Genomic DNA, 12,849 nt, shown 5'->3' on the forward strand with positions numbered 1-12,849 from the left:
AACAACTGCGATTTCAATACGTCTGTTCTTTCACACCATACATGGCTTCTCCTGGTTGCATTACAGAGAATTCCCTATGTATTAGAAGAATAGGGGCCATTTTCTTTTCTTTCAGAGCTAAGGAATGGAGAAGTCAAGAAGCTACAGCCAAAGTTAGTACTATTTAATTTTCTAAAGTTGGCTGGACTAGCCTTATACATAGAGTGAATCACTTCTAGTGGGATCTGAGGGTTTTGAGTGATCAGATACTGATGACTTCTCGTACCTCTCAATCACTGCTTTACTGAATTTCACTAGAATGGGAATTCTTCCATCACACAGAGACTCATAACCTTTTTAGTACCATGAACTCCAATGGTAGTCCAGCAAAGCCTGGGAACTCTTTCCTGGCACAGTGCTTTTAAATGTATAAAATTAAGTACAAAGAATTACAAAGGAAATGAATTACACTGAAATACAATCCCTCTGTAGATTCCCATTAAGACAGCCTTCTGTTCAAAAGAAAAGTTACCTGAAGCAGTGAAACAATACATTTTCAGTTAATAACTCCTTATTTGAAGTTAATAAAAGTCTTTTAAATTGACAGTTGAGGCAATAGGTAATAGAAAGAGTTGACAGACCAATATCCAGTAGATATTAAAAAGTTGGGGTATTATGAAAGCACTCAACGAGAGCGAGGGAAGACAAGACTGGAAATCTAAATATTTAATTTATTAAGTAAACTGAATGATTGAAAGCTATTTTTAAAAACAGTTTGTGAGGGGTACTTTATGTGATATTTATCTCCTTTTCTCCTCTTAGCAACCGATAAGGTGGGTGCCATTTCACAACTAAAAGTGAGACACAGAAAGTTTTAAAAGTTCTCTGGGATTTTAAAGTACAAGAGAGAGCTATGATTCAAAACCAAGAATGTCTGGCATCTACCTTTCAGAATGTTCCTGATCATCACCAGTTCATCTGTGAACCATTCAGTTAGTTTGTGCTAATGCTAATACATACTTTAAAATCTAGAGAATGTCAAATTTAGATGGTATTTTCAAAGTAGCCTGGGAGACCCTTTGAGTAAAAGGTCCCAAAGCTGCCATCAAGCTGCTTATTTAGATATGTGAAAATTTTAGCAGCCAATTCAGTACCAAAAAATTACCACAAATATGCCAAGATTTTCATAAAATGCAATAATTTTATTTTATTCAAACTATTTCACATTTAAATCAGCTAAATGTTAAGTTAGCTCATGACTGTAAGCACAAGTTCAATATTGACATTTTTAATTTTTTTTCACAGGAAAAATGAAACAATAAAAAAATCTGGCCCTTTGGATTAGGTGTATGAATGTGGATATATTGAGCAATTTTCATTGTAAAGAAACTACATACCTCCATGAAAAGAGAAAACAGACTTCACTTAGACTGAAGTCATTTTCATTTCCGATGACATGAAGTATATTTATTATTCATGTATGTTTATAAATTTGTATAAATATTTTAGTAGCAATTATATTTACAGTTAAATATGAATTATATAACACACGATATAGCATATATATATATATACACACACATATATGTTCTTTTAACTACAAAAAAATTTTAGGACTCTAAATTCTTAAAACGTTTATGTTTAAATATCAGAGAGGAGGATAATACTAGTATTTTTCCTTCTTAAAGATAGAAACAATATTCATTTTAGATATTGTTTAGAGTATATTACACCTTAAAGCTTGAAAAGATTTAGTACTCTTATCTATGAAATGTTTATGACAAAGATCACTGTTTATAATTTAAAAATTACTATTAGAGAGAAAATTCATTAAGGTTAGAAACAGAGTTTATAAAAGTTTAACCAACAGTAAAAGTAAAATACTGAAAACTATGATGGTTTTATAAATATTAAATTTGAAAAAGACAAATATTTAAAGTTTAAAATTTTTTGGAGTGAAAACAATACAAACATCTGGCAAAAATATATGTTGCTGTGAATTTTCAAAAATAACAGATATCAGTGAAATCTTAATTTATGTTTAATGTATTTTATATAAAAATATTCAAATATAGGTGAATCTGGCTCTGCTTGTAAGAAATCTTCTCAGAAATTATCTAAAAAGTACGCAATTCCTAAAATTCTGAGATTAAAGTTGATCTGTTTTCCAAGGATATTAAGATTAGATTAATTAAATTAATTAAATTAAAATAACCATTAGGGCAGGAGAACTTACTTGGGTCATCTTATTATTAAATATTACTTTTCAAAAACCAAAGTTAACCAAGTCAACTTTTTAAGTTTCTTGGGAGTCATCTGAGAAAGGACTGTTATTTAGGAAACATGCTATGTCCTCAATTGGTATTCTTTCCTACATACCTCCTATAGCAAGAACATATCACATGGTCTTTATGTATATTTGTACAAGGTCCCCAGTGTACGCCAATTCTTCATTGTTAACTCACCTAAAGAAACAATGATTTATTCCCTGGATCAGCAAATTTTTTCTTCAAGGGCCAGACAGTAAATATTTTAGGCTTTGAAGGATAGTTGGTCTATGGTGTAACTATTCAACTCTGCCTTTGTAGCGCCAAAGCAGTCTGGAAAATGCATACATGAATGGGCATGGCTATGTTCTAATAAAACTTTATTTACAAAAACTGGAGTTGGCTCATGGGCCTGCAGTTAGGGATTCCTGAATTGTATCCAATTTTGCCCAACAGGGCAAAGAAAAGTTGGAGTTATAGAGTCTCTCTGTGTCTACAAACTGTCATTATAGACAACTTAAGGAAATTTCAATGGATATTTTGACAACAGTTTTGCATCATATGTAGACTCTGGTACTAAGTCTCAGAGAAGAGGGTCTCCAACATACACACTCATTTCTGGTACCAGTAGGAACTTGTTATTTAACTGGCAATTATTGTTATCTTGAAGTCAGCTAACCTCCTGAACCCATACCTAGGTATTAAAAAAAAAGATAATAACACTCAAATCACAAAGTCGTTGAGAGTTACAGAAATAATATATATAAAGCATTTAGCATAATACCTAACAGACAGTAAGCATTCAATAAGTGAAGTTAGGTTTTTTTGTTATACAACTTTTACCTCAGTTTCCTCAACTTTAAACTGGAGATAATACTAATGACTCACCTCACAGGATTATTATATGAATTAAATAAGCTAATGTGTATAGAGAACTAAGAACAGTGCGTGGCATATAATTGAGTGCTATTTAATTTTTATCTCTTATTATCATAGTAGAAGGAGGAAATGAACAGCAACTACCATGTTCAGGGCTAAGATGGCTTGCACATCACCAAGTTTAAATAGATGAACCAAGAAAAAACAATAAAAGGACAAATGAATTTGGAAAACAGTCAATATTCATCTTCATTTTCTAGTCTCTATGTGTCATGAGACATAAGGACTTAGTTATACTAACAGAGATCAATAATGTAATTTCCAAAAAAATTAGAAACAGAACAGTATTTTCAGGAGATCAAGGAAAGGAATATATTAACAATTCAAGTATAAGTGGTTGATTTGAGATTTAGTAAACAAACAAAAACAAATACTTCAGGCCTATAGTTACAAAACATTCAGTACATACCCTTAATTGTTCCTGTCCTTAAAACTAACAAATGATACTATACAAGCCTCACCAAAGTTTAACATTGCTTTGTATTTTATCTTTTAAAATTTATTTGTAATTTGAGATTTTTTTCCTTTTCTTAAAGATACCATTTTAAAAGACAGATTAATATTTACTCCCAAAAACAAAATCTTCCAATTCTAGACACATTCCCACTGACAGCAGTAAAATCTTGAAAAGCTCAAAGGAGAACTGCTGATTAGCTTTGGTGCACAACAGACCTCATGGAACTGAAGTAATTAAAGCTTTTAGATAAGATGAAATATCCTAATAATGAAAAGCTTAATGTAAAGCTTTATCATTTGTCATGCACTAGTACATGCAGCCTATAATTAACCACATCCCACATGAGAAATTATACTTTTCACAGCAGCTTTTGCATAACTTTGTAAATTGTAAAGCTTTTAAAAAGTGACAAATCTTGTTAAGAATGCAGTAATGCCCCATACTATGAAAGTTTTACTCAGTTTGGTTCCATTTGCCTCTAGGGATGAGGCAACAATATTTAAATCAATAAAAATGCAGCGATTATAGGCTTTTCTAAGAACAATGAAATTTAGAATGATTCGTGAAATAAAGAGAGGGGACTAGTTTTGTTACTAGTTTCCCTAATAAATGAACAATGTTTCATAATTTAAAAAAGGGAATAAAATGATGTTGCTGTAATATTTAAGGTAAAAAAAATTTTAAGGCCATATTATTATATTAGATATAGAGACTGGTCTCGTGGTCTAGGACATATCATCTTAAACTCACAGCAGTCATCTTTGTGTCATCAAATTTGTTTAGATAAAATCTCTCTTTAAGTAGTTCCTGACAACCATTAAATTATCTTTTTGTGAATAGTAAGAGGTCAACAACTCATATAAACATGACCATTATTTTTAAATGCTATAAAAGAAGGAACATTTAGTTTGAAAAATCATATAAGCATGCTTGAGCACACATTAGCAAAAATATACATAATTCAAAAGCCTGAAATGCATCACACCAGCTATTTACAAGTTAAACTCTACACCTAGACCTTATGATCTAGCTGCAAAGAATCCCAAACCATAAGCCTATCTATTGTTAAAGGCCATCAAGACTCAAATGTGGTAACAATGATTTTACTCAGACTATCATCATTTAAAAATATTCAAGTGCCCATCTACAGGAGGAGAAGTCTGGAAGCTTTGAGAAGTTTCTTAATAACTCTCAAAAGGAAAATATAATGCTCTAGTTCACTGAGCTTTTTTGAGAATTAAAAAAAAAAAAAAGATAATGTACGTATGCCAAGCTCAATGCCTGGCAAACAGCAAACCTTTTTTAAGCAGTAAAGCTACTTCAGCTGTTGTTCACAACATTGTATCTTCGGTGTGTCAAAGGTCAAGGATGTAATGGTACCAAACACCAATCAATTCACTGTAGAAATCTTATCTCTCTTGAAATTTTTAGGTATATTTAACATTTAAAAATATATCAGCAAAAATACCAGAATTAATAACTCACTAACTCATTAATCCTTTATTTCTATAAGGTTCATCATAAAATTAATGGCAATTACTTGAGAAGAAATAGTATTCCTATCAAAATAGTGCATAGAACAGTTCAGTGTAAGGGGTGGCTGGGTGGCTCAGTTGGTTAAGTATCCAACTCTTGATTTTGGCTCAGGTTATGATCTCATAGATTGTGAGAATGAGCCCCACATTGGGCTCTGCACTGTGAGCACAGAGACTACTTGGGATTCTCTCTCTCCTTTCTTTCTGTCCATACCCCATTCTCTTTCTCTCTCAAAATAAATAAACTTAAAACACACACACACACAGGAACAGTTCAACGTAACACCAAAAAAGTACATACAGTTCTTTCCTAAATATCTTCAAGGCTTCTTTGAAAACAATAGAGAATCATGATGATACATTAAATAACCTGGAAGCCACTCTCACCCACAAAGTACCAAATACAGGATACTACCAAAAATTTCAAGAACTTCAATAATTTACCTTGTAATATTCAAGAGAAGTCCAAAAAAAACAACTCAAATCAAACTAACCCCAACACACATACACACAAACTTCCACAGAAAGGAAATTCTTCCATTTGAGGGATATGTCAACTCAGCCTGGGGGGTGAGAACCAGAGAGAAGAGGAAGAAATACAACTAGCGAGCAACTGGTAAAAACCCAGGACATTACCTGTTTGCTCTACTCTATGTCCTTCTACCATGCTCTATTTCCCAGGGTTCTGCCCTAGGCCTCCATTTTTCAGAGGAGAAAGAAAACAGCACTCCCAAGATTTTTAATAAAACACAAAAAAAGAATACAGGATCACTGCCCTGGGTAAGCATAACTTCACTCAACATTTTCCTATCACCTACATGCTAAATTACTCTATAAGCTGCACTGAATTTCCTTCTTTCTTCTAAGGTCCAGACCCATGTTTCCAGCTACTAAATGGGGATCTCCATGTTTATGTCCAACAGACCCCTCAACCTGTCCAAAGCATGGCTCGTTACCTTTCCTTTCTGACCCTTCAACCTTCATCTGGTACTAAAGTCTTTCTCTCTGGGAATACGCTTTACTTCCCCATAGAACCTCAACCAAGCTTTAAAATCTGGGGTCATCCCAGTATCTTCTTCAGAAACAAAGCCAGTCTTAATCTAATCCAATTGCTCATGCTTTCTCAATTTCTTTTCAATCTTCCCAATTCCTTCTTGTCCATTCTTAATGCACTAATTTATAACTTCACCATTGCTTATTTCAAGGCTGTACTAGTATTTTACATGGTCTCTCTGATCTCCAAGATCTGACAGTACAAATTTTGCTTAGGATTCTCTCTCCCTCTCTGCCTTCTCTCCAACTTGTGTTGGAGCGCATGTGTGCGCTCTCTCAAAATAAATAACTAAGCATTTATACATAAATAAATAAATACATAATATAATAAAGTTTACAACTTTCTAAATACAGACAGTTAAAATGAGTATAAAAATGAGTTAATTCTTTTAAAACCCACAATAAATTAAGTTTAAAGGATACTGATCTGTCTGTGGTCTTCGAAAGTTCTCTGGAAGATTGGCTTCATACAGTAGCCTTGCTTTAGTATTTCCCATATCTTGCATGCACTAAAATAAAAAGAAAAATCAAGTATTTTCATTACTCATATGAATATTAAAAAGTAATTCCCACAGACAAATACATATATATACTTACACACATACATACAAATACCAGGCAATATTTATTATTTGCAATATAGATTTTCTCAGAAAATAATATAAATTCCAAGTATAAAATTACTAAAGTTCAAAGTATATTTTAATTCCTCACATTTACTCAACTTATGTGGACCCACAGTTTTCTAATGTCTTTTTCTGTGAAAACAATACCATCTTTATTTATATTTACTACTTCCTAAAAGTAATTTCCTGGTAGTACATGGGCAGTTTTATGATTTTTAAATACACCACTTGAACAACACTGCCATTTCCAAGGGTAATAACTCAAGACCAAATCTTCTTTGTTTTGAGTTTCAAAATACCCGTGGATTTTCATGATTTACAATCAGGATCACAATGGAGAGCAGATAAAAAAGAAATAGTGCTAACCTAATACTCTAACAAAGGGGATTAATTTCCTTGGGGTTAACGTCTTTAAGATTTTGCTGAAAGTTATAGATCCTCTCCCTACAAAAAAACTCTACTTTAGGGAGTCCAAAGTCTCACTAGAATCTATAAGCCCCCAAAATAAGAACTAGTCAGAAGGCATAAAATAATCTGACAATCACTTCAACCAGTTTAACTAAATTTCAGTATCTTCTATGAGTAGGGATTAGCCAAACAGTACTTTCTGAACATTCTATTACATGAGAAACTAAATTAACATTTACGAACAAAACATTATTCTATTGCTATTTTACATCATTTACATAGAGCTTGGGTTCCTTAAAATGTTTTAATTGGTAGAAAGATCAGTTTGTATAATCCCCTATTTTTCCTTCTGATCTCCTAGACACACTCCACATCTCTGAGAAGACAGTCCAGGTCTAACAGATTTCCAGACATCAACCTTGAGTTGTAACCCTCAAGTGGACACAGAATCATCTTCCTTCAAATAAAAAATACAGTTACCATTTTTTCCCCAATTAAGTTGTAAGGTATGCAAAATACTAATGTACACTCATTTCTGGATACCTATCCCATCCACCTCAACATACTCTCTCAGAGTAAACAAGAGAGAGCATAAGAAAGTGAAGTAACAGGGGACTGGGGAATATAAGGGATAGTAAACTGAAAAAGAAATAAGAGTTTTTGTTAAATAGCTTGGAGAGAAAACAGAAACTAAGATAAAATAACACCAAAGATATATAAGGTAAGGGGGAAATATTGTATAAGGTGAGCTGACAGTACAAGGTCAGAGGCACTACTACATCATAACATGCTAGTAGCATGAATATGAGGAGAGCTAATATATAAATTCTGTGTGTGGGGAGAAGAGCTTGGAAACTTTCAGTATAGCTCACCCTTATTGAAAAAAGAAAAAATGTTTGCCCTATCAAGTATTCAAATGATGTTTCATCTTCATGTCATGGTGGGAATTTAGAAGTAAAGATGATCCAAGTTATGTAATCATAAAACCATTAAACATTTAGGAAGAACTAAAACAAGAAAAACTGTCTCTTACTTTTTATAATACTGGCAATAAAGCAAAAAGTAACTCACAGAAACTATGAAAGTAAGAACATTTGAAAAGTTTCCATCAAGCAAACAAGAATACATGGAAATTCTAACAAAAATTTAGTAAGATTAAAAACAGTATCTACTATATTATCTCACTGATTCTAAGTTACATTTTTCTTCATATTTTAACAGTAATGAAATAGGAATACATCTTAAAGTTGATGGTGTCTCATAACTGATAGCTTTTTTCTTATTAGTCCATAAAATAGAGATGCTTTTTATAGAAATACCTTATGTTCAATGAATATGATTTTACACATTGTATGTAAAATACTCTCTATTTAACGTAGGTCATTAAAATTTTGACAAAATAAAAAATAATTAGGAACAAGGCATACATGTATTTAACACCAAATTATTCAATGTTGTTCTAAGGATGCAGGTGAGAAAAACAGAGGTATAAAAATCTGAAAGGGAGAAGTAATGTGAAATAATGAGCCATTACTATAGGAGGCCACTGCCAAAAAGTGTGACTGGGTACAGGTGCATGTGGTATGTAGTTGGGATTAGAATAAACAAGGATTCAGTGACATCACAGATGTAGAAAGATCATTTTGTAAGAAGACATTAGTGGCTCAGATAGTTTCTAGGTTTCTAAAATGTAGAACAGAGTAGTGACGGAGGAAGGTCAGCAATGAAAGGATCAGTGATGAAAAAGTTAAGCAATTTGGAGATGGTTAAAGCAAGGGGAAGAAAACAACAGAAGCTGGCACTGGGGAGTTGATAAGTAGGTATATAGTACAAACTAGCTGTCCTCTGAGCTTCAAAACACTATATTTAAGGGCCATATACCACACTTTGGAAAATTTATTCTATTGGCCCTAAAGTGCAAACTCTGTTTAGTAATCAGAATAATGAAAATAGCCTAACAACTATAATAACAAGCTTTATATAACAATACTTTATTTTTATATATAAATTATATATTATAAATTGNAAAACCTTGATTTAGACATTATTACTCTACTTTGGCAGGAAAGGAAACAGAAACGGCGAGATATTAAGTCCAAGATTATTAGTCTTCATGAGTATTCAACTCCTGATACAAACATTAGCCATCAGTAGTAGTTTTGATATCTCAGGCTGCATCCAATGGAACTGGAGACTATGTCCTGCAAGACTGACAAACACCAAGCTCTTTGCTTTAGAGCTCAGTTTTCATTCTACAGATAGAGAAATTGAAGCACAAAGGAGTAATACAATGAATCAGTTACAAGGCTGAGACTAGGTTCAAATTCCCTAGTCCCAATCCTTACCATCAGGTAGGAGCTAATCAAAGTAAGTATCCAGGAAGTTTCACCACAAGATAGAAGAATACTTTAGGTATTGCCTCCATTATTAAAACATCATTACTGTTATTAAATATTACTGCTTTTCTTTTAGGTTCTCTCAATCAAAAAGCTTTAGCAAAATGTACTGTTAGAAAGGAAAATTTTAGTTGCTTATTCTTTGGAAATTTATGATTCAGTTTTCCAGAGCTGAAACGAATGCACTCATTGCAAAAAAAGAGGTAAGGAAGGATGATAAAGGACATACATTTCTTAAAAAAATAATACTTTTTTTTATTATTTTTAACTACAGTGAGAATTAAGTTATGGTTAATGAACAAGCTACCTTAACTTCTACCATCTAGTTTCCAATCAAGGCAGAAATACTATGCACCATTCTGAAAAACTTAAACTTTCAAACCTATTTTCACTTCTCCAAAAGGAGGAATACTTATAAGGATGTCAAATAGACTATTAAAATTTTTTTAATTTACCAAATTTGAAAATTCTTTGGCTTTACAGAAAGTACGTAATTCTGTCAATTTTTTTTCTCTCTCTCACACTTCAAACATAAAAAAATGGAAGAGGACTCAATTACTTAAATCAAATTTTCTACAAGTTTGGTTAAAAAAATCTTTTGGGTGGGGCGCAAGTGAGTGAGGGATAGAGACAGAGAGAGAGAGAGGAAGGGAGGGAAGTACAGAGGGAGAGAGACACACACAGAGACAGACAGACAGAGAGGGAAGTGGGGCTCACCCGGGGCTCATGTTTTATCCAAAGCGGGGCTCATGTTCACCTGACGGAGGGCTCAAGCTCACCAGAAGTGGGGCTCTGCTCACGTGATGTGAGACTCGAAACCCACAAACTATGAGATCATGACCTGAGCTGAAGTCAGATGCGCCCTAAAAATATCTTTAAGTAGGTATTTACTTAATAAACCATAGTTTGCCTTAAAATTAAATTTAAAAAAAGTCAGTGAGCAGAAAATATACTGAAATACTTGACAAAGAAATTATAAAAATATATTTTTAAAATGTCAATATGCATTATTACTTTAAAATATATATATATTGGAAAATAAGTGAAATGGGTATTTCAGTTATGACAAATGCCATTTAGGTAGTACGTATTTAAAAATTAGTGTTATTTACTGTTCTTTTTAAATTATCTGTCCTCATTTTATACATTGTATGTTCCTAGAAACATGAATTTTATATTGTACTTTTTGTTTGAATCATCTTCATACAAAATCACTACCATTATAATTGCAAAGGAAGGTCTCACCTAAAAATGGTAAAATAAATCACGCTCAAGAATCTCAGGCGCTCCTGGGTGTCTCAGTCGGTTAAGTGTCCAACTCTTGATTTCAGCTCAGGTCATGATCTCAACAGCTCATGAGTTTGGGCCACACAACGAATGCTTGGGATTCTCTTTCCCCTTCTCTCTCTGCCTCTCCCCCACCTAAAATAATTAAATAGAGTTCGAGCCCCACATTGGGCTCTGTATTTTGTCCTTGTCAATCCATAATCTATATGTTTTTAGTTTCCCCACATAATCCAATACAACAAACAACACCTGCCCAAAGACTCACAGGTCACCTGAGATTCAATTTCAAAAATTACTGTTTGAACTGGAATCCTGAAAAACATTTACAGGCTAACATACCTACTTCAAAGTCTAACACAGGTAAAATATTTCTATTTCTGAAACTTTCTAAGTAGAAAATATTTCATCCATTGAGTGGTTTTGCACTAAAAACAATAAAATCTATATTCCACAAGAGTTCTAAGTTTTTTAATGTTTTACAGAGATTGAAGTAAATTGAGGTTGTCAATTTAAAGTTTAAATTTGCATTTACTTATGGTATTTGTATAATTTAGTAAACTGAAATATACAAAAAGTAAACTGGTAACAGATGGTAGCTATACTTGCCATGAATACTGCAGAACTTACAGAGTTGCCAAATCACCATGTTGTACGCCTGAAATTAATGTAACATTATAAATCACCTGTACTTCAATTAAAAAAAAATAAAAAAACTAAAAAAGTAATAAATATAACAAAAAGCAGGAATAGATATAAACAAAATAAGCAGAATCAAGGAGTAGGCAAACAAATGTACTAGGAAATTTTATATTTATGTAACAGTACTGTAAAAATGTTTTTTTTAAATCACTGTTTATTACAAATCAGAACCACACAGAGATACCACCTCACTGGTCAGAGTGACTAAAATTAACAACTTAAGAAACAACGGATGTTGGCAACCATATGGAGAAACGGGAACCCTCCTGCACTGTCAATAGGAATGCAAACTGTTGCAGCCACTCTGGAAACAGTATGGAGGTTCCTCAAAAAATTAAACAGAGAACTACCCTATGCCCCAGCAATAGCACTAATAGGAAATTATCCAGAGGATATAGGGGTGATGATTCATAGGGGCACATACACCCCAATGTTTATAGCAGCACTATCAACAATAGCCAAATTATGGAAAGAGCACAAATGTCCATCAACTGATGAATGGATAAATAAGCTGTGGTACACACACACACACACACACACACACACACAGCAATGAGAAGAATGAAAGCTTGCCATTTGCAACAAGATGGATGGAACTGGAGGCTATTATGCTGAGTGAAATAAGTCAGCCAGAGAAAGAGATATCATATGTTTTCACTCATATGTGGAACTTGAGAAACTTAACAGAAGACCATGGGGGAAGAGAAGGGGAAAAAATAGTTTCAAACAGAGAGGGAGGCAAACCACTAGAGACTCTTAAATACAGAGAACTAAGATTGATGAGGGGTCGGAGGGAAAGGAGAAAATGTGTGATGCTCACTGAGAAGGGCCTTTGTTAGGATGAGCACTGGGTGTGCATGTAAGCATTGAATCACGGGAATCTATTCCCGAAACCAAAAGCACACTGTATACAATGTACCTTAGCTACCTTGAAAATAAATTATAATTTAAAAAATCACTATTTCATGTCAACAGGGGCATCTCTAATGAAAAAAATAATAATTAAGCCTCACACAAAATCAGTTTTAGTGAAAAAAGAGCCTTGAAATAAATGTGAGGATAAGAATTAACAGGAACAGACAGAAACAAAATGTGCCTATGCTTAAGCCTTTATCAATATCAGGAAATAATAGTAAATGGCAAGATAAATGACTGGCCACCTAAAATTCCAAGTTAATGATTCATCCTCCTAAGAATAAAACT

At 33.1% G+C, this 12,849-nt stretch overlaps 1 protein-coding gene and 1 long non-coding RNA gene across 3 annotated transcripts in view; one reads left to right on the forward strand and one right to left on the reverse strand.

Annotated features, from left to right (window-relative positions):
• The window catches only part of SMAP1 (small ArfGAP 1), a 180,582-nt gene that overhangs the window by 107,385 nt on the left and 60,348 nt on the right, over positions 1 to 12,849 (reverse strand). For both annotated transcript variants that reach the window (XM_077767238.1, XM_077767237.1), the window contains exon 3: positions 6,654 to 6,739. In XM_077767238.1, the coding sequence (XP_077623364.1) occupies positions 6,654 to 6,739 (86 nt within the window). The remainder of the gene's footprint in view (positions 1 to 6,653; positions 6,740 to 12,849) is intronic.
• LOC144234098 (uncharacterized) lies at positions 1,300 to 9,660 on the forward strand. Its single transcript, XR_013335862.1, has 3 exons — positions 1,300 to 1,457; positions 7,626 to 7,770; positions 9,329 to 9,660. It is a non-coding gene; the product is annotated as an uncharacterized LOC144234098 (long non-coding RNA).

This window comes from Crocuta crocuta, unplaced genomic scaffold, assembly GCF_008692635.1.
Source record: "Crocuta crocuta isolate KB4526 unplaced genomic scaffold, BGI_CrCroc_1.0 scaffold518, whole genome shotgun sequence".
Taxonomy (NCBI): Eukaryota; Metazoa; Chordata; class Mammalia; order Carnivora; family Hyaenidae; genus Crocuta; species Crocuta crocuta.